This window comes from Bos taurus, chromosome 25 (genome assembly GCF_002263795.3).
Source record: "Bos taurus isolate L1 Dominette 01449 registration number 42190680 breed Hereford chromosome 25, ARS-UCD2.0, whole genome shotgun sequence".
In the NCBI taxonomy this organism is placed as follows: Eukaryota; Metazoa; Chordata; class Mammalia; order Artiodactyla; family Bovidae; genus Bos; species Bos taurus.
This window is the reverse complement of record NC_037352.1, coordinates 39,045,794-39,073,100: the sequence shown is the minus strand read 5'-3', so window position 1 is coordinate 39,073,100 and position 27,307 is coordinate 39,045,794. Positions and strand designations below refer to the sequence as shown.

The window sequence follows — 27,307 nt, the reverse complement described above, 5'->3', positions numbered from 1 at the left end:
ACTGAAGTGACTTAGCAGCAGCAGCAGCAGCAGGCAGCAAGACAGGACTAAACCTACAGAAGGCCTCCCACGGCCAGCACGAGCGTCACCACCCCCTCCTGTCAACCTCCCTTACAAAGGGGAAAGCGGGACTCAGGGAAAAGCCCCGTGCCCGTGAGAAGAAGCAGAGAGGAGGGCAGGGTCACAGCACCGGCCCCTGGCCCCTCCTCCTTCCCCAAGATGCAGCCATGGAAGGAGTGAGAACCCATCTCTGACCTTAGGAGCAACTCCAAACACCACGGCAGGACCCGCGCTGTGAAGGGGGTGGGGGTCCCCAGCCTGGTCACTGTCGTCTGGGCAGTCGGCGATCCTCACATGGACCTGGTGACCAGGGCAACACCCTGAATGGACAAAGAATCGAGTGTTCGCTGCAGAGACGCTCCCGGAGCGTGACTGCCCGGAAGCAGAACCCAGAAAACAACCTGAGTGTCCCACAGAGGGAAATAATGAAATAAAGCAGGGTGTGATGGCGAGCTGGGACACACGCAAAAGCCCATGTCGAACTGCGGCTGCAAGCAGTTAGGAAAGACGAAGAAGGGAGTATAGCAAGTCAATTTTTAAAATTCAGGATACAGTGCTAGCTGTAGGCTATCTATAGAAGAAAAATCAACACATTTAAAAGTGATGATCTCGGGACCATGGGATTGAGGGTCTGCTGCTTTCATTTTTATACCTACTTGCCAGGATTTAAAAACTTTTCTCCAAGGAGCATGCGCTACATCTATAACCACGTTGCTATTTTATAATGACCACCCCGTTTAAGGTCACACTGCATTAAGCCAAAGAGGACACTGGTGTCTGCACAGCTTGATTCAATCATCTAAAGTCACACAGCCAAGATCCAGGCGACAGATTCTGACTGGTAACTACTCAGGTGCCAGGTGTTGTTCTGGGCACAGACAGACAGATGGGACTTCACTCCCCAGCCTCCCGGCAGTCTCCCGGGCCTCATGGGGCTCGCCCAGGAAATGTGAGACCTTGCTGCCTTCCAGGACACATAGAACCAAATTTATTTTTATTCTCAAGACCCTGGACTTCCCTGGTGGTCCAACAGTTAAGAATCCACCTGCCGATGCAGGGGTCACAGGTTCGAACCCTGGTCTGGGAAGATCTCACAAGCTGTGGAGCAACCAAGCCCACGCAGCACAATTGCTGAGCCCTAGAACCCATGCTCTGCAACAAGAGAAGCCGTCACGATGAGAGGCCATACACAACTAGAGAAGCCCCTACTCGGCAACCAAGACCAGCGCAGCCAAAAACAAATAAATAAAAATATTTTAAAAAAGAATTACAAAGACCCGGAAGCACCCTGTGTACCTTTCCTTCCCTCCCTTAGAGATGACCACCAACCTGACCTCGTAATCATCACTTGCTCACTTTTTGCATGCCTTTCTCTGCATTCCTAAACCACAGAGCTGGTTTGCAGGGTTTCAAGTGTTACATGATTGGAGTCATGCTCTCTTCCAAGTTTTGCTATCGTTCAACACATCCGTGCAATCTATCCACACACTCTTTAGAACTGGAGTTTGTTTTCATTGCAGGATTACTATTCCACTGTACAAGGCCACCCTGTTCAATCAGCGCAGACCTCTGGGCTGCCTCCAGGTCTTGCTTACCACGAACAATGCTGCTGAGAAGTTTCTGGGCCATCTTCCCCGGTGCACACGCGCGCAGAGTTTCTCTAGGGGAGACACCCAGACGAGAATGGCCGTGCCCAGATTCACATAATAATTTCTGTTTTCCAAAGCAATTATAATAGTTTCGTCAGACTTTCAACATACTGAATACGAGCACGGCATCCCGAGGACTCTTACTTTGCATTTCCTTGATCACCAACACAAGTGAGCAGTTTTTCACACGCTTGCTGCTCATCTGTGTTCTCCCTTCCGGAAATGACTCTCTTTTCCCATTTTGTATTGGGTTGTCTCTTCCTTATTGCAGTTCTTTATAGATTCTGGATATTAAACTTTTTCGGTCATGCTGTGTGGCTTGTGGGATTTTAGCTCCACACAGGAACTGCACCCAGGCCACAGCAGTGAAAGCGTGTAGTCCTACCCACTGGCGGTGGTGGTGGTTTTCATCGCTAACACGTGTTTGACTCTTTTGCGACCCCATGGACAGTGGCCCGCCAGGCTCCTCTGTCCACGGGATTTCCCAGGCATGAATATTGGAGTGTGTTGTCATTTCTTTCTCCAGGGGACCTTTCTGACCCAGGATCAAACCCAAGTCTGCTGTGTCTCCTGCATTGGCAGGTGGATTCTTCACCACTGAGCCACCAGGGAAGCCCTTGAACCACTGGACCACCATGGAATTCCTGATTCCGGTATTAATTACTTGTTGGTTAAACGTGCTGCTAATAAGTCCTCCAAGTGTGTGGCTTGTCTTCTCTTCTTTTCTTGGCATTTTTTGTTTTTGTTTTTGGCGAATAAACACATAAACTTTTCTACTGTAGTTGAGTTTATCAACCTTTTATAGTTTGGACATCTCTGTGCCCTCAGAAATCTCTCCCTAGCGTGATGGCCCAAAGATACTGTTTTAAGTTTTCAAAAGGTTCAATGTTTTTAAAAAATTTTCACTTGTAAATGTTTTTTCATGCTTAAAGGCAAGTGCATTCAGTTCCTTTCCAGGCAGAAGATACGGTATCTTACACGCTTGTTCTTTCTCTTCCAAATCAAGTTTGGGACAGCCTTTGAGGGCCCACTCATCCTCCACAGAGGGCCGCCTTGCACCATGTTCTGGTCAGTGTCTTCCGTAGGGGACAAAGGAACATTCTTGCTGACCTGCAGACTAGTCCAGGGGAAGTGTGCTAGAAAGGTAATGTATACTGTCTGTCCAGCTGTGGTCAAGCTCACAGTAGGGTCATTATCCAGGTAAACCAACAGATGCCTACGGAAGCCATTCAAATACACTGTGGCAGGTAGGAAGCCACAGGAGAAGAGAAGGAGAGATGTGCTAGTCTAGGGTGGAGTCAAGAGGCTGCTGGCGTGAAAAAACAGGAAAAATGGAAGTGAAGTCATCCTCTTTAGGACGCCCTGCCAAGCAGAAAGGCTCCAAAAAATCCACCAGTCGCTAGAACATTCTTCTTCACAAACGACACCAGCTCCTCTGCTTTGCTCTTGACCTGCGGCTTCCCTGGTGGCTCAGTCGGTAAAGTCCACCCGCAATATGGGAGACCTAGGTTCTATCCCTGGGTTGGGAAGATACCCCGGCAAAGGAAATGGCAACCACTGCAGTATTCTTGCCTGGAAATTTTCGTGGACAGAGGAGCCTGGTGGGCTACAGTCTATGGGGTCACAAAGAGTCCAACACAACTAAGTGACTTTCTTTCTCCTCTCTTTCTGTGTAGGTGTCCCGTTGTTCTTGAGGATCTGCAGCTGCTCCTTGGCTTTCTCCCGTGTCCTTCTCTACCCGCTGCCAGTCCACTCGGATGGACCCAGTATGGTTCACAAGCTGAAAAGGAAGAAACCCACCTCCCAAAGCCGTCGCAGCCAACTTTCCCACCTTCTGGAATATGAAAACCACACACCATCCAGTTGTTGTACAGTCACTCAATTGTGTCAGACTCTTTGCGACCCCATGGACTGCAGCACACCAGGCTTCCCTGTCCTTCACCAAATGACATCGCCAATTAACAGCTGGGTTGCCACACTCTACATTTTTGGCTTAAGGTTCAGCTTTCTGCCCAAACAGCATTTGCCACCATGGCTGCTTTTTAGCAAGTTCTGAGAGGTCCAGGGACTCAAAATTTTCCCCACAGTAGACTGGTTGCCGCCATTCCGGCGAGCTCATCTCACGATGACACCTGCCTCAACTCCGAGAAGGAAGGCACGCAGTGGAGCAGGCGCGAGCTGGCTTGCGGCACGTGGGGTAGACGTTTCCATTCCCACCGGGAGACAGAAAGGACCCGGCAGGGCTGGGGCGTGCACTCCTCTTCCTTCCACTTCCACTTCCGCCCGCAGCCAAGTCCTACATATATTTTTGGAGGAGGGAGTGGGGCTGTACCAGATCGTCATTCGGAGAAGGCGATGGCACCCCATTCTAGTACTCTTGCCTGGAAAATCCCCTGTACGGAGGAGCCTGGTAGGCTGCAGTCCATGGGGTCGCAAAAGGTCAGACAGGACTGAGCGACTTTACTTTCACTTTCCTGCATTGAAGAAGGAAATGGCAACCCACTCCAGTGTTCTTGCCTGGAGAATCCCAGGGACAGAGGAGCCTGGTAGGCTGCCATCTATGGGGTCGCACAGAGTTGGGCACAACTGAAGCAACTTATCAGCAGCAGCAGATCATCATTGTGGCACCAAACTTTTGTTTTTGGCATGTGGGATCTAGTTCCATGACCAGCAATGGAACCCCCATCCCCTGCATTGGGAGTGCAGAGTCTCAGCTTGGGCCACCAGGGAAATCCTCCACTTGTTAATCTGTAATCCATCTACAAATGCTTTTTCTGTAAGGTGTGAGGTAGGGCTCCAGTTTTCTTGTTTCCATCTGGTTAACTGTCTCAATACCATTGATTCACTAAACCACCCCTGCCTGATCAGCAATACTGCCTCTGTCAAAAGCCAAATGCCTTTATATGCATGAATCTGTTTCTGGGCTCTCTGTTCTGTTTCATTGGTCAATTCACCGAGCTCTGCGCCCTGTCTTTAATTCCTATAGCTCTGCAATAAGTGTGTTTCTGGATGTAGATAAGTCATTCAAGGACTTGAGGTTAGAACCTTAAAGATCAACTGATCCAACCAGCCACTGAGAAACAGAGGCTCAGAGAGGGAAAGCATCTTTTGCAATGTCACACAGCATTTAACTAAAAGCACTGTTAAGAACTGGATGTTTGTGTTCCTGCCTCCAAAAAAAATTCACATGTTGAAATCCAACCCCCCATGTGATGGCATTTGGAGGTAGAACCCTTGAGACATGATTAGATCATGAGGGTGGAGCCTTCATGAATGGAATTAGTGCCCTTATCTGAAGAGGCCAAAGAGCTGGCCCCGTGTCTTTCTAACATATGAAGAGATCAGTAGTCTGAAACTTGGAAGAGGGCCTTCACCAGACCCAGACCACGCTGGCACCATGACCTCACACCTCCAACCTCTAGAACTGTGAGGAATAATTTTCTGCTGTTTATAAGGCACCCAGTCTGTGGTACTTTATTACGGCAGCCTGAATGGACTAACACCCATATCTCACCCTGGACGATGGTCTTGTCCTGTTCAATATGGCCGTCAATGACCACCTGTGTGTGGTTACTGAGCACTTGAATAATTTGTTTATATTGATTACATATTGAACGTCCTTTGGATAGAGTTAACTAAAATATATTCTCATAATTAACTTCACCTGTTTCTTTTTCTGACACTGAGTTGGGACATAAGCTACATGTTAAAATGAATGACCACTAGGAAATTTAAAACTACCTCTGTGACTTGTACGATATCTCTACTGGAGAGAACTCGGTTATACTTCTAAATTCACTCCATCACAAAGCCTTGATTATGGCCCTAATATGTGGACTGGACGGTAAAAAGGGCCACAGCAGGAGGAAAAGAAGAGAAATAATCGATGCACTCTGTCTCCTCACTGGGCTCATTACCCGGAGAAGAGTCATCAGTCCCAGCATGAAAGAGCTCACGGTGCAGCCCTCAGCCCAGCTGGAGCTCTATTCCAGTAAGAGAGAGGGCAGCCCCAGTGCCTAAATCTAGCCATCATTTACACCAACCCCCTTGTCTTACAGATTAACCAGCAGAGGCCCAGAGAGGTTGAGACACCTACCCAAGATCACACAGTGGGTGTGGGACAGAGCTCCTTCCCCCACTGTCTGCATGTGTAGCCTCCAGTTCTGGGCATCCCCCTTCCCTTTGAGTGAACACTCCACCAACTTACATCTCATACGAGCACACCGGACCCTTGAGAAAAGCCTAAGAAAGTCCGAGTGTCCACACCGGAGGAGACCTCACAGATCTGTGCAGTCAGCCCCTCCCACCTTCGTCCCAAGAGAAACTCCACAGGAATTCCCACTAGTATCCCCTTCCCAGCGGGACTCCCCAACTTTATGACGGAGACACAACACGTCTCCCTCCAGGGGAAACCAAGATGAGACCGGGGGGGGAAAGGGCCCACTGTCCCTGCCCCCAGCCCTGCTCAGGCCGGCCTCTGGGGCCAAGCTATGCTCCCTCTGACGGGAACTCACAGAGAGGTCGTGGGACCAGGGGTCCTCAACAACTGCTGGGAGACAATGAGCCGTGTTGTGCCACAGCAAAAATGACGCCCACCCAGCTCAACTCACCGCCTGCCCCCTCTACCCCCGAGGCAGGAGGTGTGGGGGGAGGGCGGGGGCAGGGCAGGCCGAGTGTCCTCTCCCACATCAGGCTCTCCCGGGGCAGGAGGAAGAAACCAGGGCTGCACGCCCAGAGCGGCCTGTCCTCCCCCGAGACCCCTGCGAGCCAAGGGGCAACCCTAGAAAAGGGTTTCCATCCAGCTTGCAAGCAAGCCCACCCTCCCAAAATCTTAGAGCCATTTAATATTCCCTCACCTCCCCCCGCCCCTTAATTGGGAATCTGAGCCACAGGACCTTGGCTTCCACTCAGCAATCTGAAATCACCACTTTAGAAGAGGAAACCAAGGCTCAGGAGGGACCACGGATTTCATATTATGAAAAGGCCAAGACGCACAGGTCCTGGCCCTGAGCCTCAGTTTACCCACCTGAAAAGAGCACTTACCCATTCGTCCGGCTTGCTGTGAGGACGGTCAGGGGTGGTGAGGGGACAGGGCCGGTCAGGGGGGACAGGGGTGGTCAAGGAGGACAGGGTGATCGGGGGACAGGGGTGGCTGGGGAGACAGGGTGGCGCGGGGACAGTGTGGTCAGGGGGGACAAGGGTGATACTGGCCAATGCCTTTTATCATTAACAAAAGCTCCAGGTAGCAACTGAGCCCGTGCAAAGTGCTTTCAAGGGATCGGCTCACTTAACCATCGCGGGGGGGGCCCCAGGGGTGGGGACGCTCGTTATCCCCGCCTTGCAGAACTGGAAATAGAGGTTCCGAGAGGTGAAGCGACTGGCCCCAGGGCACCCCGCTAAGTGTGTCTGAGGCGCTGGGAACCCGCGCGCCGCCCGAGTCCAAGGCGCGGAGCTCACAAAGACCGCGACGTCTCGCGTCCGGGTTCTTCCGGCCCGGGGACAGGGTCCATTGGTCACCCCGAATTCTCGGGGCGGCGGGGGGCGCGCTGGCAGTGCGGGTAGCCGGACCCGCGCCCCCGCGCCCGCGCGCCCCCGCCACTCACCTCGCGTACTTGGTCTTCTGAAAATCCAGGAGCCGCGGGGCGAACATCGCGGCGGTTCCATCGGCCTCCAGCCGGGGGCTCCGACCGCGGCAACTCGGCGAGGCCGCGGGGCGGGAGCAGCAGGTCGGCGGGCGCGGGGCGGGGGCGGCCGGGGGCGCGCGGAGCCGAGCTGGAGCTGAGCCGGGAGCCGCCGACGCCAAATCCCGAGCAGATGGTGGCGGGCGGGGCGGGGGGGCTCCGGGCCAATCGCCTGAGTCCCCGCGGCCCCGGCCCCCTCCCCGCGCGGGGCGGCCCCCTCCCGGCCTCGCTGTGGGGCGGGGGCCCTGGAAGAGGGGTGAGGGGCCCCGGGGGGCTTCCGAATGCAGCCCCTTCCCCCTCACTCCTCGGGCCCCCTCCTCCCGTAGTTCTTCCAGCCAGAAGACGGCCTGTTAGACGGAGCCACGCTGCCCTCGGCTTACTGTTCCCCACCCCCCGCCCCGGCCGGGGCTGGGCTGCAAGGCATGTGGAGCCTGCAGGCGAGCCTGGCCCCAGAGGGTACTTGTAGCTCGCGACCCCCCACCGCCTTGACGCCCCTTCGAGGCTCGACGGCCCCAAGGGGATGGCCGCAGTCTCTGGGGAACCCCCCCAACTCCCAGAGGCTATGATTCTGGGGACCCTCGTGATCCCGAGACAGGGGCGCAAGCATCTGGACATTTGGTCGCCAGATTCCAGGTACCCAGGATCTGCCCACCTCCACCCCGAGTCTGTACAAAATGCAGCTTTCTCCTTTAGAGGCCCTTGGCTTGGGTGATGGGCTCTGTGAAACCCCCTACTGGAAGAGGTGACACCCTGAGGGGCTGCTGGAGGGCAGGCCAGCCTCCGACAGGGAAGGACAAGTCCCCAAATAGAAGGACAGGCCATCCCTTCGCATCCACACACCTCTCCCTCCTCCCCTCCCTTCCCAAGCCCCAGCTCCTTGCTACTTTTTATAACCAGCTTTATTTGAGATCTTACTACACAGTCAGAATAATCCCACCCACGTCCTCTGCCCCAAGGTAGCTGGAACAAGAAGGAGAAAGACAAAGGGATTCCATCAAATTCATTTCTGGGTTCCAGACACTGAGCACGCACCTGGAATGGGTAAGGACCAGAAGGGTTGCAGGTATATGCGTTCAGAGGCCACAGCGGGGCTGGCGGGGCGGGATGGACAAGGGAAGGGATCCAGGAGTGCTGAGGAGGTCAAACCCACCAGACCCTGCTGATGGAGGATTAGAAGTGGGGGATGGCCCCGGGGTTTCTGGCTGGCCCTGATGGGTGGGTATTGATGCCACCTAGCTTCCCTGTTGGCTCAGGTGGTAAAGAATCCGCCTGCCATGTGGGAGACCTGGGTTCTGTCCCTGGGTTGGGAAGATCCCCTGGAGGAGGGCATGGCAACCCACTTCAGTATTCTTGTCTGGAAAATCCCCATGGACAGAGGAGCCTGGTGGGCTGCAGTCCATGGGATCGCAAAGAGTCGGATACGACTGAGAGACTAAGCACAGCGCAGCACAGGGAGGGGGGCGGGGAAAGGAGTTGGAGGAGACCAGAGGGGGAGCGACAGGAAGCCCGGAGATCATGAATGGGGTTTTGGCCAGGTGAGCTTGAGGTCAAGGTTGGCACGAGTGCCAAGGGATGAAGCCAAGCATGCCAAGCATGAAGGCCAAGGGACAGATGTGTGGGCCACAGGGTCTGGCAGGGCTGAGGGTCCAGCTGGTGAGGAGGGGCCAGGAGGGCTGGGCTGGAAGGAGCCCCATGGGTTCGACTTGCTCTCTGGACCTGCTAAGGCTGTGATTTCCAATACAGCGGCCACCAGCCCCATGCAGCTGTTTACATCTTACACTGAGTGAAAATCAAATAAAATTGAAAATGCGGTTCCCAGGTTACAGTTGTATTTCAAGGGGCTACCATATCAGACTACTGCCAACATCATGGAAGGTTCCGTGGGACCACACGACACGAGATGATCATGGAGTCAACCTCAGGATGGTGGCAGCAATTAAAAAGAAAGCAAAGTTTAAGAGACACAACAGGAACAGGTCACGTTCAAGAAGGGCCTTCCCCGGTGGCTCAGCGGTAAAGAATCTATCTGCCAAAGCAGGAGACACAGGTTCGATCCCTGAGTTGGGAAATCCCCCTGGAGAAGGATCTTGTATTCTTGCCAGGAAAATCTCACGTACAGAGGATCAAGGCGGGCTATGACCCATAGGGTCGCAAAGAGTCAGACAGGACTGAGCCTGCACACACGTTCAAAAAACTTTTGTTTGTACACATCTGGGTCCCCGTTGGGATGGGAAATGTGTTTCTTACGGGGTCTCGTGGTTAAGAAGGGCGGGGCTCACGGTGGTGGTGGCCAGCGCCTCTTCCCCTTGTATACAGCAGAGAAAGTGAGGCTGAAAGGGACCAGGGGACCCTCCCCAAGTCACACAGCCTGAGGAGCCCCGCTCTGCAGACTCCAAGCTCACTGCCCACACAGAACCTCCCGTTCCAAGGAGTTATTAGACCTCCAGGAGCCCAAAGTCAAACTGAGGCAGGTAAGGCCAAGCCCTGCACATCATGGCTATTTTTCGCTGACGACCTCCATCGCCATTGCTCTGACCCCCAACCTCTGCCCCCAGCCTCACCGTCAGCTGCACCAGGACACACCTGTCCCCAGGCACCAGCCAGACTTCCTCCTCCAATGCCCTCCACCTCAATTTCCAAAACAAAAAAAACGCCCCTGCTGGCTTTTCAAGGTGAGAGTCCCCCACTTTCTGGAACAGCCAGGCCGGGCTCAGGGTGTCCGCTGCTAACCACAACCCCAGAGGCCCAGCAGAGTTGCTCAGAGAGAGGGGCTTGGGCCTCCCTCGGCTCTAGGTCCGCTTGCCTCCTCCCGGCCCCCAGTACGGTCGACCTTCAAGCAGGTCTTGCCAGTGGGCTCAGCAGGGCCCCAAAGAAGACCCCTGTAACGAAACACGAGCCTAGAAATGGATTTTCTTTTCCTCCAAGAGCAAGAGAAGTTGAATAAAAAATAAGTTACTATTTTTACCACCGGGATCCAGTTGTTATAGCAACCGAGGGCCTGACTTCTGCACAGGAGTCAGGGCTGGGCCGCACGTGAGAAAGAAGATAGGTGGGCTCTGGGGGCAGCAGGGGCTGGTGGACAAGCCTCAGGCCCCGCCCTCGGGGCAAAGGGCCCAGGTCTGCCCCACCCCCGCCCCGAAGGGAAGCCCAGCCCTGCTTGCTGCTGACCCTTTGGTGCAAGCCCGTGCATATGTGTGTGTGTGTGTGTGTGTGCGCGCGCGCGTGCGCACGCGCAAGCGCACGTGTGTGCTAAGTTGCTTCAGTCGTGTCCAACTCCATGCGACCCCATGGACTCCAGGCTCCTCTGTCCATGGGATTCTCCAGGCAAGAATACTGGAGTGGGTTGCCATTTCCTTCTGCAGGGGATCTTCCTGGCCTGGGGATCAAACCGGCGTCTCTTATGTCTCCTGCGTTGGCAGGCGGGCTCTTTATCACTAGCACCACTTGGGAAGTCCCACCTCCCGCTATCTCTGTGGTCCCAGGCTCGGCCCGGCCTTGTCACCAAAGCCTGGTTCACCTCTCCTGGGACTGGGCGACACACCTTATCTCCAGATGGGACCTGGGCCCAGCCACGGTGACAACTCACGGACCAAGACGGTCAGCCGCTCAGCCTCGCCTGGCCGCAGCCCCACTCGCGAGGTCCCCTCCCTCACTGCTGCTCCTCCTCTAGTCCCCCGAGCCCCAAAGCAGGCACCAGCACTACCCCCCGCCCGGGGCCAGGCAAGATAGTGCCTGGAAAGCTCTGAAGTGGCCTCCCTGAGACTCAAGGCCGGGGGCTAGCGTTCCAGCCTCAGCACCTCCACGTGTAGAATCGGGGTAGCAGCACCCACCTCGCGGAATGACCAGGGAACAAAGGCGGCCTGGACCTGATGTGATTATGGAAAGTCTGTTTCCCCTGAATCCTCTCTCTAGTTTACTAGTGAGGAAGCAGGCTCAGCCAACTTAAGCCACATGGCTAGACTGAAAATCACCGCCGAGTCCATGTAAGCCTGGAGCCCCTGCCCTATTGAACAGATGTCGATCACACACTCAGCGCGTTCCCAGCGATTAGGAGGGGCAGAGTGCGAAGCAGGTGGGCGAGATAAAGCCTGCCTCACCACCCATGCTTCTTCCCCCTTCCTTGGAGCCCTGACATTCCCCACACCCAGATCACCCCCCCAGCCATGGGGCCGTCTCTGCCTGGGGCCCCCCCCAGCAGGCCCCTCCCACTTGGTGACGTTCATCTCCAACAGTAGATATGAATGGGCACCTACGATGTTCCTAGCAGGGTCTGGGAGCTAAAAGCAGGCACAGTCCTGGCCTTCTAGAGCGTGCGGTCTGGTGTGGCGATCGCAAACCATTTGTCTGATGCCCAAGTGATAAATCTGAGTACCTGTCACCTGCCTGACTCTTCACATACATCATCCCATGGATCCTTTCAACAGTCGGACAGTGATTCCCCTTCAGTCGACTGGCTGCGGCTTGGACAGGAGGCTGGGGACCGACAGGAAGGGTGGAGCCGGGTTGTAAACCCACAGCGACCTCACAGCAAACCCCTTGCTGGTCTCTGGAATTTCTCTTTCAGTCCCCCAGCCTCCCAGCTTGAGGCACCAGGTGGATGGAGAAGGCAGGCCTGGGGAGAGCAACAGCCAGAGCACAGGTGAGGTCTTGGTGGGGGGGCGGGGACTGAAGAGAGGAAGCGGCTTTGCCTCGGGGGTGGGCGGGCGCCAAGGCTGGGGGAAGGCGTCTCAGCTGAGGCTGTTCCATGGCTGGAAGTGAGCCGGGAGGACCGGGGGCAGCCAAGGGAGGAAGTGCCTTCCAGGCACAGGGAAGGGCGTGTGCAGAGGTAGCCTGGGTGACAGGTCTGGACAACACCCTCTGGGCACTGGAGAGGCACCGGGTTTTAAGCAGGGGCGTGGGGCCCTCTCCAGGCTATGGAGGATGTAGCGGGGGTGCTCACAGGAGACCAGCTGCCGTTTAGGGCAGAGACACCCAGCGGAACTGAGGGAGCAGAGAACAGAGACGCTGGAAGACAGAATCCACATGTCTTCAAGGGCTTCCCTGGTGGTGCAGTGGTTAACTGTCCACCTGCCAGTGCAGGGGACGCGGATTCGACACTTGATCCAGGAAGATTCCCACGTGCCGTGAGGCCACGTGAAGCCCGGGTGCCACAGCTACTGAGCCTGGGCGCTCTAGAGCCCATGCTCCACGCGAAGCCCTTGGACCGCACCAGAGGGCAGCCCCTGCTCGCCGCAACTAGGGGTTAGGGTTAGGGAGGCCCTTGCACAGCAATGAAGACCCCACACAGCCAAAAATAAATAATAAATAAAGAATGTCTGCAAGTGGAAATGGAGGAAGAGAAGTCACTGAGGGTACCTCCCCCCAGTTCCCAGCTGAGACCCAGCTTCTCGTCGACAACACCAATTTTCATCAAATCTAAGACACCAGCCAGGTGAGGTGCACTTCTGGGTAACACTCAGAAAGATAAATTGCTGGCAATTAATTTTGCCAGCGTGGCATCATGAACTTTTTTCAGGCATACAGAATTCAGAGAATGGTACAGCAAACACGCATGTACACACCACCCAGAATCTATGGCTAGCATTTGGTCCCATCACATATCTATGCCTCGATCCATACATCACTCCATCTGTTTTTTTTTGAGTGCATTTCAAAGTAGCTTGGAGTCATAATAGACACTAAGGTACATATCATTAACTAGAGCTGAATATGTGTTTACGGCCCTTTTTTAGGAGAAAATCTACAAAGAATGAAATATAAATCTTGAGCGAACATTCATGGGTATTTGACAAGAACATACACATACATAAGCCCAATTCTTTCAAGACATAGAACCCCAGAAAGATCCTTCATATGCCAGTCAACCTCCACCCCATCCCCAGGGAAAACCACTCTTCTGGTTAGTTTTGCCTGTTCTAGAACTTCACATACAGTCTGTATTCAACATAATGCCTTTGATGTCCTTTGATATCCTTTGATCTTTAGCGTTAAGCCTCTGAGATTCATCCAAGTTGCTTCATGGATCAGTAACTCGTTCTTTTTATCACCAAGTCTCTTCCCCAGGGTGTGGGCGTACCGAGGTTAGTGTGGGCACTCCACTGTTGACTGACACCTGGGCTGCTTCCAGTGTCTGGCTGTTATTGCCAGTAAAGAGGTCATCGAATGCTAAGACACATCCTGATTTCAGGGCTAAAATGGGAACTACAGGACGAGCCAATGTGAACAGAGAACTTACTACCTGCAAGGTGTGTGGTTTGCAGAGATTCACTCATTTCATCTTTCAGCATCCCTTGGTAGATTTCCCTCCCTGTTGTCCAAAGCGGGAAACTGAGGGAGAAAGAGGTTCAGTCCCGTGCCCAAAGTCAAACAGCGTAGAAAGGAGGGATCAGGAGGCAGAGCCAGGGAGGGCGGATCCAGGGCTTAGCCTCTGTGCTGCCCTCCCGGGAGGCGGGGGTGGGGGGGGTGCCCGGTGTGCCTGGGTCGCACCCCAAGAGCGTGCCACTACTGGTCGCCTGTATCTTGAGGGCCCTGCAAAGATCCAGGCCTTGTGGGGGAGGCTAAGACCCTCCATGGGCCACACAGGCCATGGAGTGGAGGGAGGACTCAGGGAAGCTTCCTGGGGCAGAACCCACAGGCCCACCTAACTGCCGCCAGCTACAGAGAGGGGGTGAGAACAGGGGCCCAGGACTTGCCCTCCCCCACCGGGCTTCAGGGGCCCAGCAGAGTCCTTGCCAGGCCTCGGCCCCTCCCTCCCACCCCCTCCCTACCACAGCAGTCTCTCTAAAACGCAAACCAGATCAGGCCAGTCTCCCTCATCCATGGCCCTCAGGGTGGGCCTCACCCACCATCACAGTAAGTGACTCTAAACTCCTCCAAACACACATGGCTTTCTCCTGCTCTGTGACCACACGGACGCCGTTTCCTCTGCCCGGAACGCCTTTCCGCCTTAATCTGCCTGGCAGGCCTCGATTTGTTCTTCCAGACTCAGATCAAAGGGCTCTGAGGGAGCTTTTAGGAAAACAGCTTCTTCCTTTGTGCCACCTTGGAGCCAGCGTGTGTCTTATCTATGTGTTATTACATGTGCATATACATGTATACACGTGTGTGTGTGTAGATGTGTGCACATGTGTGTGCATACGTGGTATATATTTACATGTATGTGCATATACATGTGTATATGTGTGTAGCTGTATATACATGTATATGGATGAAATTATATAAAGATGGTTTTTGTGTGTGTGTTAGTCACTCAGTCGTGTCTGATTATTTGTGACCCCATGGACTGGAGCCTGCCAGGCTCCTCTGTCCGTGGATTCTCCAGGCAAGAATACTGGAAAGGGAAGGCCATGCCCTTCTCCAGGGGATCTTCCTGATGCAGGAATTGAACCAAGGTCTCCTGCATTGCAGGCAGATTCTTTACTCTCTGAGTTACGAGGGAAGCAAAGCAGTTTATATATACATCTCTCTCTCAGATTCTACAGTACATTCCAGACTTCACGACCTACATTAAGTGTGTATGTCACTGCTGGAGCGCTGGTCTAACCAGGCTGCTCCGTCCTCTGCCATTGGTCGAACCTGGGACTCAACCATGCATGCCTTGTTCAGGCCTCTGTGTGCCGGGCCTGAGCCTGACCGAACCGCCCACCCAGGGAGGCAGGGTTGGGGGCCGGGAAGATGGCTGGGGAGGGGGACTCTTCCTCCTTTCCAGCCTTGACCCCCTCCCCCAGCAGCCGGCTTCAGAGCTGACCAGAAAGGAAAGCAGCAGCTCCCCCAGCTGGGTTCCCAGGACGCAGGCTCTGAGATGAGCTTAGTGAGCGGATTTATTAAGGCACTATTTTGGGGGTGGGTGGCAGGGTGGGGCGAGCCCTTGGGCTGCAGTGAAGCCTTGGCTTCAGCAGGTCCCCAGGGGCATTCTGAAGCTGGGGAGACCCTCCAGGAGTGAGGGAACTGGGTCTTCACACGCTATCCAGGCCTGGCAGCCTAGAGGGTAACTCTGGGGGTCTTGCTGCTCCCAACTGCCGGCTCTGCCTGGGTCCCCTCCCTCTCCTCCCTGCCTCCCACCTCCTCCAAACACATCGCTCCTCTCCTGACTTAGCTGGGGGTCCAAACCCCGAAACGTCCCAGCAGCAGAGAGCAGGGCTGGAGGACAGCCATTGGGGGCTGTCAGGGGTCTGGACTTTGTCCTCCAGACACCTCTTATCTAAGCCTGGTGATCCGAGGGAGGAGAGATTCCGTATTACTTCTCTGTTTGCAAAGTGCCCAAGGGCATCATTCAAGTGAAACCGGTCTCATGTTCAAAGAGACCACTAGGGCTGGAGGGACCTTCTGAGAGAAAGAAGCCGAGTTCCACGCCAGGCTCTCCAATGCCCTGGGGGCCTAGGTGGAGAGGGAGGGAAAGAGGGGCAGGAGAGGAGCAGGTATTCTTGCTCTCAAACTGTAAAACTGGAACTTGCCTGGTGGGCCAGTGGTTAGGACTCCACCCACCCAATGCAGGAGGCTGGCTTCGATCCTGGCGTGGGGACTGAGATCCCATATGCCGTGAGGCATGGCCAAAAGATTTTTAAAAATAATCTTTAAAAAACTCTAAAATAAAAATATAGCGATACCAAAAGAAGAATGAAGTTGGAGTAATCCTGCTAGGTGATTTCAATTAACTTTAAAGCTACACTAATCAAAACATTATGAATAAGAGAAAAGAACATACAGACCAGCAGAATAAAACAGATCCTTTGATTTTTGACAAAGACGTCAAGGTAACTTAATGGCTATACAGGACGGTCTCTTCAACAAATGGTGCTGGAAAAAATTGGATATCCATGTGCTAAAATATTGTTACTTCCATATCTTATATCACATATAGAAACGAGCTCATAGGCATCGGTGGTTTCTGGGGGCTTGGGACCGGGGTGGCCGAACATGACGACAAAGAGTGAATCTTAGGGGTGATGGATTTGTCCTAGATCTCATTCTTGAGGGTGATTGCATGACTACATAAACCTGTCAAAACTCTTAGAACTGAACGCTTCACGAGAGTGTATTTTGCTGCATGTAAATTATACTTTAATTAGACTGAAAACACTTAAAATACATGTAACGGTATAGAAAAAAAGCCACGTTGTACCTGCTGGGCATGTGTGTGCGTGTGTGTGCGTGTGTGTGTGTGTGCGTGTGTGAGAGCACAAGAAAGACAGACAGCAAGTGTGTGTGTTTGGGGGCCCATTTGCTGCTGTAATTGATGGTTATCAACTTTAACTTTTTTAAAATGATGTTTCTTTATCATTTCTGTTTGCCATCAGATAACATGCCTGAATTGAGTGAGCTAGCATATTCTTAAATATCTTAGAAGCTCAATTTCATTAAGCCTTAGGAATGACATTCTCATAAAAACTCTATGTATATGAACTTGCTAAGGATATGGATGGACAATTTGAATCTCCCTGTTTTAGCAGCCATCTGTATTTATCCAGACTCCTTAAGGGATTCACCGATAGCTGTCCACGCTTCCCAGGTGGCTCAGTCGGTAAAGAATCTGCCTGCAATGCAGGAGATACAGGTTCAATCCCTGTGTCGGGAAGATCCCCTGGAGAAGGGAATGGCAACCCATTCCAGGATTCTTGCCTGGAGAATCCCATGAACTGTGCCTCCCGGCTGAGTGAGGAAGCAGGCAGGTGAGCCTGGCATGTTGGGGCTTCCCAGGGGATACCAGTGGTAAAGACCTGCCTGCCCATGCAGGAGACACAAGAGATGTGGGTTCGATCTCTGGGTCAGGAAGATCCCCTGGAGGAAGGCATGGCCACCCACTCCAGCATTCTTGCCTGGAGAATCTCATGGACAGAGGAGCCTGGAGGGCTATAGTCCATAGGGTCACAGAGAGTCGGACGTGAATGAGTCGACTTAGTAGGCACGCACGTCAATAGCCGCTGTCCAGCACTGGAAATAACCATTCACATCAACTCCCTTTGATTACGCCTCCCCTCCTGACCTCAGTCGAGAGCAATGGACTAAGCTCCAAATTCTTTATCCATAGCACTAAAAATTAAAATAATGATTGGAAAACTAGCATGTGTTTTTAATTACAGAAATGTTCAGTGCTCGAATCCCCAGGAGCTGACCACAAGCCCCGACAGGCCAGCCCGTCTCTCATCCTCTCTGACACACCGAGCCCCTCATCCATACCTGCCCCATCCACTCCACTCGCCCACCTCCTGGTTACTGGACATCCTGACCCTGGCCGCCCTCGAGAGGATCCAAAGCCCAGGATCCAGCCTTGGAGGGTCCCTCAGGTCCAACGTCTGGGCCTTGCTGGCCTCTTGTGGCCAGAAGTAGAATTATCACACGTTAAAAAGGAAGGCGATCCAGGAGTTGGCTCTGACTGGGGCTGGGGGTCGGGGTGGCGGGAGCAGTGTAAACTAAGAAAACCTCAGCGGTACACGTCGGAATTTAAGATGCACCGACTCTCCAACCCACTGACCCCAGCTCTGGGTATCCCGGATGAGTTTTCTCGCCAAAACACACTTCCTCTGGTTCTCAGTAAAAGAGATAAGAGGAACGTTCTCATTGTCAAGATCAAAGAAACCACATAACCCAGACTGTGGGGGCCCCTGCAGGACCAGTGTTCACGGACTTCTCAAGGCAAGAACACTGGAGTGGACTGCCATTCCCTTCTCCAAGGGACTGCGTTTTGTCAGAACTCTCCACCATGACCCTTCCGTCTTGGGTGGCCCTTCACCACATGGCTCATAGCTTCATGGAGTTACACAAGGCTATGATCCACTGATTCTGTCACTTCAACAAATCCCTGGCATGAAAATGGGGAGAGGGGAGACTGTTTTGATTAAAATGAGATTTCCAGGCTCATCACATCGTGATTCAAAGGAACCCACCATAAACAAGACCTGTTATACAGTCAGGGGGGATGGAGCCTGGACTGTGTGCTTGATAATGTTAAGGAATAAGTGTTCATTTTGTGAGGTGAGACATGGATTTATGGCCATGTTAAGGGCGGGGGGAAGGTTTTCTAGGATGTAAACTGAGGTGCTATGGGTGAAATGAAATGGCATCTGGGATCAACTCCTCAAATATTCCCCCCAGATGTCAGGGAGTGGAGCTGACACAAGGAGAGTGAAGTGCTGACTGCCAGTGAAGCTGGGTTACGGGTGTGTGGAAATACATTATGCTCTATACTTTTGGTGTATGTGAAAATAGCCATAATTTTTTTTTTAATTAAGTGCTTAAAGAGGAACAGAGTAATTCCCTGGTGGTCCAGTGGTTAGGACTCTATGCATTCACTGCTGAGGGCCTGGGTTCAGTCCCTGGTCAGGGAACTAAGATCCCATATGCCACATGGTGTGGCCAAAACAAATAAATGAAAGGGGAGCAGAGAAGACAGCGGGACAGGGGCTCGGGGACCTGCATGGTCATGTTAAAAAGCAAAGCTGGGTCTGCTCACCTGCACACGGTAAAGCCAGTCTGCTGACACTCAGTCGTGGTGAAGGAAAAGGGCAGCACTCACTGCAGGCACCAAGGAGGGAGTCCAGACGGAAGCCTTTTCTCAGCCCAGCACGAGCGACGATGGTACCCGGGACGCGGACGGCGGCGGAGAGCGGGGCGCGGTGGGTTTCTAACTCTGTTTTGGAGGCAGGCTCTGCACTGTTTGCTGAGAGTGCAGCTGCCTAGATGCACAAACATCCCACAGCCAGACCAGTAAGTCCAGGGCCCCAGACAAGCGCCCTTGCAGCCGTCGGCCCCAGACACCGGGACTTGATCAGTAACCGACAACTGCCCCACTTCCAACTCAGGACCAACCGGAGAGAAGCAAGTTCGCACCCCTCAGCAGGAGCACGGCATGTCTCACTTCCCGGGAGCCTGCCTCCAGCCTCCCCGGCGGCAGCCTCCAGGCAGGACCCAGCTGAAACCTCCTCTTCTTTTCCCCACGAAGTCCCACTCCTCTGCCTGAGTCTCTGCCAGACCCCAGCGATGGCAGGCGACCCTCTTGCTATAGCAAGTGCAGACTAGACAGCCTCTGCTTGTTCTCGTGCGGGTGGTGGCTGTTCCTGCCCACAGCGGTGAGAGAAAGGTTTTTTTTTGGGGGGGGGGGTGTTCCCTGGCCGAAGTGGGGAAGGCCTAGGGGAAGAGTGGCTTCGGGGAAACCACTTTGGGTCAGAACCTGCTTTGGGTCTTTAAGTTGGAGATGCTCCATGTGAAGTCTCTAAAGGGAAGACACCAACATTCTAGAGCCCAGGGGAGAGGTCGGGGAGAAGGAATAAATCTGGGAGTCAAAAATAAGATGGTACTGGGACCCACTGGTGGTCCACTGGCTAAAACTCCACACTCCCAACGCGGGGGGCCAGGGCTTCATCTCTGGTTGGGGAACTAGATCCCACACGCCTGCCGCTAAGACCCGGAGCAGCCAAATAAACAAAGTGTGTATATATACATATATATATATTCTTTTTTTTTTTAAATAGGACAACATGACAAATAGTGAAAAAGCGGGAACATGCTAGATACCTATCAACTCAGAAACGCTGCTTTAAACACGGGTGGGACAGCCATACGGTGGGACCCCAGAGCAACTTGTAGAAAACAATGCATTCCATCTGGATTGGCCTCGAAATGTCCCCAGGCTGCGTGGTTAAGTGGAAAAGCTAGAGGTAGAAGTGCAACTTTACGTAAGGATGGACAAGGAGCTCAGCGGCCCCTCTCCCTGGGAAGACAACTGTTAACTGGTGCCAGTGTTCCAGAACAATCAATCAACATCTCTGCAAATGGTCCGTGGGGCAGGCAGCAAGCAGAGCCGCATTCTTTCAAGAACACCGACTAAATCTATGCAAAGCAGCAGTCTGTAGCTTTCGAGCCACAACCACTGACGTCACCCAACCCCAGGGCCACGTCACAGAAGCTCCGCAGACAGCTGCGGAGGCCAAGAAGATGAGGCGGCTCCCTCCAGCCCAGGCTGGGAGGGAAGGGCTCCCCCAGTTTCTCATCACCCCCTGATGCAGGAACTCTAGACCTGGCCCACGTGACTGGCCTAAAGGACCCATCTCTGCTCTCCACCCAGTCCTCGCCAGGGGGAAGCTGTGTGCCAGGCGTCACTGAGAACACTGAGGTCCCCACGGACCCCACCCCGGTCCACTCTCCACCTCGAGACGTGTGTGCGGAGGAAACCAGGATGCCCCTGCATCCCCCCAGGGCTGGCTTGAAGAGCTTGGAGTGACGTGTGTGTCACTGTGAGAGAGGCTGGTTGCCACCCCCAGCTCAGGTGAGGCGACCCAGGATTCTGCTCGAAGAAAGTGGCAAGACTCGAAGATAAGGAGCTCAGCTCCCATGCCTGAGGGGACCGGCCGCATGCGAACCCTGAACCGAACGCGCTGGCCCTAAAGGGAGACCTCACATGTCTTGGTGGAGATGCTCGGACGTCCTGGAGTTTAAGAGAGAGAGCCAGAGGATGAGAAAACTGAGAAACCCCGCCTGGGGTTGCAGACAATCCTGGAGGCAGCAAGGGTGTGCCCACTCAGGGCAACACTTGGGGTCAAGGAGAAAGCCTTCCCCACGCGCATCCAGCCCCACCAAACAGATGGCCGCCTCCTTGGCACGGGGCCTTGCCAGAACTCCTGACCTAACCGCCACGGGACAGCAAGCTGCTCCTTCTCAGTGGCTGCTCTTGGAAGCCAGGAGGTTTGTTTGTTTTTGGGGCCATGCCACACAGCATGTGGGATCTTAGATCCCCAAGCAAGGACTGAACCCGCAACCCCTGCATGGGAAGTGTGGAGTCCACCACTGGAGTGTCAGGAAAGCCTCCGTTCAACCTCTCTTCATGGCATTCTCAGGAGGGGAGTTTAGTCCTGGTGATTATTGAGGAAGCTGATGCTTGGAGAGGTTGGGTGACTGACCCAAGAATATACAGCTGGTAAGAATCCGAGCCATTGTCTGATCTCAGTGTTCCGTACATCCTGACCCCACCTTCCACCGCCGCACCTCGAGCAACATGCCCGCCACCACCCTTTCGCTGCCGCGCGTCCTTCCCTCCTCCGTGCCAGCTGTGCATCCTGCGAGTTTGTTCAGGACCTTGCCTGTGGGCGGGGCACTGCTGATCTCTCAGCATTGCACATGAGAATACTACTTGAGGAATGTTCTAGAGTCGCAGCTGATGCCTCTGTTCTGAAACAGGGCGGGACCCTATGGTCCTTGCCTGCCCCCCTCACCTCATGTCCTCTGCCTGCGTTTTGCCTTCAGTCAAAGAGGAAGCTTAACCAGAGAAATGAGAACACACAAAAAACAAAGTCAAAGGAGATCAAATGATAATAATGTGGTCACTAAGTATAGTCAGGGACCTTTAGTTCTTTCTCAAGGGCAATAGATAATATTCTGATCCATATCCTGTGAGCTGTCTTACAGATACTGAAATCCCAGGTGGAGAAATTAACTATATAATAACGGGACTGTACCCATGGCATGAGCTGCCACAATTCAGAGAACTGACCTCAAAGAACTGGAAATAAACCGACCCTGGAACTGAAGATGTGCTGTTGTTCAGTTGCTAAGTCGTGTCCGACTCTTCACGACCCCACGGACTGTAGTATGACAGGCTTCCCTGTCCTTCACCAGCTTCCAGAGTTTGCTCAGATGCATGTCCATTCATGTCGGTGATGCTATCTAATCATCTCATCCTCTGTTGCCCACTTCTCCTCCTGCCCTCAATCTTTCCCAGCATCAGAGTCTTTTCCAATGAGTCAGCTCTTCGTATCAGGTGACCCAAGTATTGGAGCTGCAGCATCAGTCCTTCCAATGAGTATCCAGGATTGATTTCCTTTAGGACTGGCTGGTTTGATCTCCTTGCATGGCATGGCTCATAGCTTCATTGAGTGATGCAAGCCCCTTTCCCATGACAAGGCTGTGATCCATGAAGGGGAACTGAAGATTAACTGTACCCAAAACAGTCAAGGTGATGCTGGTCAGGCCACCGATGACCAATCTGAAGATGACTGTCAGGGCTGACTGTGCTGTTTTTGCATGGGGCTCCCTCCTGTTCTCTATAAAAGCTCTTGCCCACTGGTTGCCAGTGCGGGGAGGAGTCAGCCTTTGGACAGATGTCTGCCCTCCCCGTCCCCAGTTGCTGGCATCTAAAATAAAGCAGATTTTCCTTTCCACCAACTTGGCCTGTTTATTGGCGTTTCAGCAACAAGCAGTCAGACCCTACCCTGGGGTAACAGTCCTACGGTTGATCAGAGGAAGGGAAGTGCTTCTCTGTGGGACTGGCATCAGGCGAGTCACCTCGAAGAGTCCTGAAGTGATGACAAGCCCCTGAGCCCCCTTCCTGCCCTACGTGCCATCAGGAATGCCAGCCATGGCCTGCCCAGGTGCGCAGGAACCCGAGGGTGTATGAGTCACACGCAGGTCAAGGTCTCCGGCACAAAGCCAGCCTGCTCGCCAACATGCATAGGTGTTTCCTAATACCACGTAGATCATAAAGCGGCGAAATAAAAACTAGATGAGCCCTCAGCTCATCCCCGTCACCAGGACTGGAGGCCTAGAATTTAGTTCTCCAGGCAGTGCTGTAAGCGATGGGAAAAGAGTGAACACCACTGACAAAAATTCTGCCTTCGTGGAGCATGTGTTCTAGCTGGGAGGGAACATTACTGGACATATTGGACGAGATAAGTGCTATTATTGTTGTTGTTCAGTCACTAAGTCCTGTCCGACTCTTTGCAACCCCATGAATTGCAGCACACCAGGCTTCCCTGTCCTTCACTATCTCCCAGAGTTTGCTCAGACTCATGTCCCTTGAGTCAGTGATGCCGTCCAACCATCTCATCCTCTGCTGCCCCCTTCTCCTTTTGCCCTCAGTCTTTCCCAGTATCAGGGTCTTTTGCAATGAGGCGGCTCTTCACATCAAGAGCCAAACTATCTTAACTTCAGCATCAGTCCTTCCAATGAATATTCAGGGTTGATTTCCTCTAGGATTGACTGCTTTGATTTCCTTGCAGTCCAAGGGACTCTCAAGAGTCTTCTCCAGCACCATTATTCAAAAGCATCAGCATTCAGCCTTCTATAGTATATGTTAATAGAAATATAGCACAATGAAAGGAATGGGGAATATGCAGAAGGGTGGAGGCTACTGTTTTCAATACGGTTATTCAGGTGTCCATATCACACGTCTTCTGACCAAGCCCCTTACATTTAGGTGAAGGGAGCTTGGCAACAGGCTCATGCCCTTGGCATTCACCACCCTTAGCATGTGCCCTGTTACTCAGCAGAAGATGGGATGGCTTCACTGAAGGTTCAGTTGTGGTGCCAGCTAAGAGGCCATGCCCTGTGAGGCCCAGTGTCACTCTACAATACACAGCACAGGGACTTCCCTGGTGGTCCAGTGGTTAAGACCCCACCCTTTCACTGCAGCGAGCAGTGGACTGACCCCAGGTCAGGGAACTAAGATTCCGCCAGCTGAGAGGCATGGCCCAAAACAAGACACCGTTCACGGCTGTAAACTAGAAGTGGAGGCGGTAGTGTTTTCTTACATATTACATCTAATTATTCACTTAAGAAATTTCTGTTTCCCCAAAACAGACTCAGGGCTTCCCAGGTGGCACTAGCGGTAAGGAATGTGCCTGCCAATACAGGAGATTCAACAGATGGGGGGTTCGACCTGTGGGTTAGAAGATCCCCTGGAGTAAGAAATGGCAACTGGCTCCAGGATTCTTGCCTGGAAAATTTCGTGGACAGAGGAGCCTGGCAGGCTACAGTCCATGGGGCTGCAGAGTCAGACACAGGTAACTGAGAAAAACAGATTCAGAGATACAGAAAATAGACTGGGGGTTGCCAAGCTGGGGGCGGGGGGTCCGCAGTGGAGGGAAGGGCTGGAAGTTTGGGCTTAGCAGATGCAAACTATTTATCTAGGGTGGGTAAACAAGCTCCTACAGTACCACACAGGGAACTGTATTCAATATCCTGTAACAAAGCATCATAGAGAAGAATATGCAAAAGAACATCCGTATGTATAACTGAGTCACTGTGCTGTTCAGAAGAAATTAACAACACTGTAGGGCAACTATATTTCAATAAAAAAGTTTTAAAGGGGAAAGAAAAAACACACAAAAAGAAATTTCTCTTTCCATCCACACAACACTACATTCACTAGAGTTTGAGATCCAGTCACCTACGACTCCAGGGAATAGAGTCACGGCTAACCCCTAGGGCATTCGGGGATTTCCACCAGCTAAACCAGTAGAGAGAGAAGGCGTTACTATCCTGAATGGACTGATAGATTCTGACAAACAAGGGGAAATCAAGTGGCATTTCAAGGTGAAGTCAAGGGCTGTCTAAAACCCAGGGATTCACCTGGGGACCCCTTTGTGTGCCTTCATTCAATAATAATGGGCCAAAGTAAACCATGCCAACTAATACAGAACCACCCGAAGATATTGCTTCTGCTCTGTATCTTGATGGGCATTCACATTTATACATTAATACACCTACATAAGGACTTCCCTGTAGCTCAAACGGTTAATGAAGATCAGGGTTGATCCCTGGGCTGGGAAGATCCTCTGGAGAAGGGAATGGCAATCCACTCCAGTATTCTTGCCTGGAGAATCCCACGGACAGAGAAGCCTGGCGGGCTACAGTCCATAGGGTCGCGAAGAGTCGGACACGACTGAGCGACCAGTGCATGCACACCTACACGTGTAAATGTCCATACGGCCAACCACTAAAATGTCTTCAGCTGGATCCTTCATGTCCCCTCCCAAGCAACTTCCCCCCAGAGGTAACCACTGTGCTGCCTGTTTTTCACTTCATATAAGTGGACTCGTGTGGTATATATTCTTTTGTGCCTGGCTTTTCTCACTCAATATTACACCTGTGAGATTATCCATGGGCTAAGTCTTTTTCTTTGCAGCATGGTATTCTTTTATATGAATGTACCACAATTTACTTATTCATTCTCTTGTAGCAGAGTGATTGGCTTATTTCCAGTTTGGGAGTTATTGTGAATAAAGCAGCTATAAATATTTTAACACCTGTCTTTTGGGGGAAAGCACTCATTTCTACTGAGTATATACATAGAAGTAAAATGGCTGAGTCATAGGGAATATGTATGCATGACTTCTGTGGACACTGTCAAACAGTTTTCCAAAGTAATTCCAACAATTTAGGGTTCTACTCACAGTGTACCAGAGTTCCAATTGCTCCGCACTGTTGCCTGCACTTGCCACTCAGTTCTTTCCATTTTATCCAACCTGGCAGATGGTTGGTTGTCTCCTGTTTGCTCCTAATTTGCATTTTCTTGATGAGTGTCAATGATGACCACCTTTTCAGGTGCTCATTCACCATTTTGATGCCCTCTTCTGTGAAATGTCTGTGCTCAAGTATTTTACTCATTAATAAAAATGAGTTGCCAGTATTTTCCTCATTAATTTGTAGTTCTTCAAATATTCTGGAAATAAGTCCTTTGTCAAAAGATATGGATTGCAAATATACGTATCCCATTCCAACATCTCTTGATGATCTCTTTTGATGAGATGTTCTAAGTTATGATAACCAACTTTTTATTCCATGGTTAGTAATTTTTAAAGTACTTGTTTAGATGACTTTGTTTACATCAGAGACACTGCTAGTTTTCTTCTAGCAGCTTTATTGTCTTACCTTTCAACATTTAGGTTTCCTTCCACCTCAAATGAATGCTTGAGTATGGTATGAGGTGGGGGGATGGGGCAGAGTCTGCATCTTTTATAGAAGAGACCATTCTTTCCTCAGTGATTTTCTTTCTTCTTTTTTAGATTAAAATTTTCCCTATTTTTTTAAATTGAAGTGTAATTGATGTACTCACCCCAGTGATTTTCAAGGCACTTGTTTCCAAGACTACAATTAACACACTTGATCACACCATTCTGTATTTTCAATAGTGGCATATTGCTCTTGGTACAAAGATGAGTCTCTTGCCTAAAGTATCTTTCTAAAACTTCTTATTTAGTTTTTTAAATTAATTTATCTATTATTATTATTGGCTGCACTGGGTCTTCCTTGCTGTACCTGAGCTTTCTCTACTTGCGGCAAGTGAGGGCTACTCTTCCTTGCAGCGTGCAGGCTTCTCACTGAGGTGGCTTCTCTTGTTGGGGACGCACAGGCAGTACGGCATGAACTTCAGCAGTTGCAGCATTCCAGCTTAGCTGCTCCCAGCCACGTGGAATCCTCTTGCACCCCGGATAGAACCTGTGTCCCCTACCTTGGCAGGCAGATTCCCATCCACTGTACCACCAAGGAAATCCTCTTGCTGAATGTATCTTAACACCCAATCTGATTTGGCCACGTCCTATTTCTCAAGCCAAATCTTGTGTCGTGTCCACTGTCCCACTACCAGCTCAGACACACAGCATAGAGTTCCTTGGTGAGGTCACACTCTCATCCGTGGACCTCTGCCATACGGAACGCTTCCACTTCTTAGGTTGGTTACCTGCTACTCGAACTTCAGGTCTCATCTCCAAGAAGCCTTCTGGGGCTGCACAGTCCCCTCCCTTAAGTCTAGGTTAAGGGACCTCCTTACGTGATTTCATGGAATCCCAGCTTTGCAAAGGTCTTTAAGAATCTCTTAAAGGAGAAGGCAATGGCACCCCACTCCAGTACTCATGCCTGGAAAACCCCATGGGCGGAGGAACCTGGTAGGCTGCAGTCCATGGGGTAGCGAAAAGTCGGACACGACTGAGCGACTTCACTTTCACTTTTCACTTTCATGCTTTGGAGAAGGAAATGGCAACCCACTCCAGTGTTCTTGCCTGGAGAATCCCAGGGACAGGGGAGCCTGGTGGGCTGCCGTCTCTGGAGTCGCACAGAGTCGGACACGACTAAAGAGACTTAGCAGTTAAGAATCTCTCCCACTGCACCTCCGTTGAGGGAAAAGAGGAGGCCTATTTAGCTCACATGCAA

General features: G+C 52.2%; 2 protein-coding genes across 3 annotated transcripts in view; both read right to left on the bottom strand.

Annotated features, from left to right (window-relative positions):
* Positions 1-7,495, bottom strand: part of RADIL (Rap associating with DIL domain) — a 123,785-nt gene extending 116,290 nt beyond the window's left edge. The window contains exon 1 of the mRNA XM_024984723.2: positions 7,313-7,495. Within this exon, the coding sequence (XP_024840491.1) occupies positions 7,313-7,359 (47 nt within the window). The 5' untranslated portion in view covers positions 7,360-7,495. The remainder of the gene's footprint in view (positions 1-7,312) is intronic.
* MMD2 (monocyte to macrophage differentiation associated 2) overlaps positions 1-7,500 on the bottom strand; it is a 66,045-nt gene extending 58,545 nt beyond the window's left edge. Inside the window, exon 1 of one of the 2 annotated variants that reach the window (XM_024984920.2) lies at positions 7,313-7,500. In XM_024984920.2, coding sequence (XP_024840688.1) covers positions 7,313-7,359 — 47 coding nt within the window. In that variant the 5' untranslated portion in view covers positions 7,360-7,500. The remainder of the gene's footprint in view (positions 1-7,312) is intronic. The other variant, NM_001075870.2, reaches the window with a different exon arrangement.
* Between the last annotated feature and the right edge of the window lie 19,807 nt (positions 7,501-27,307).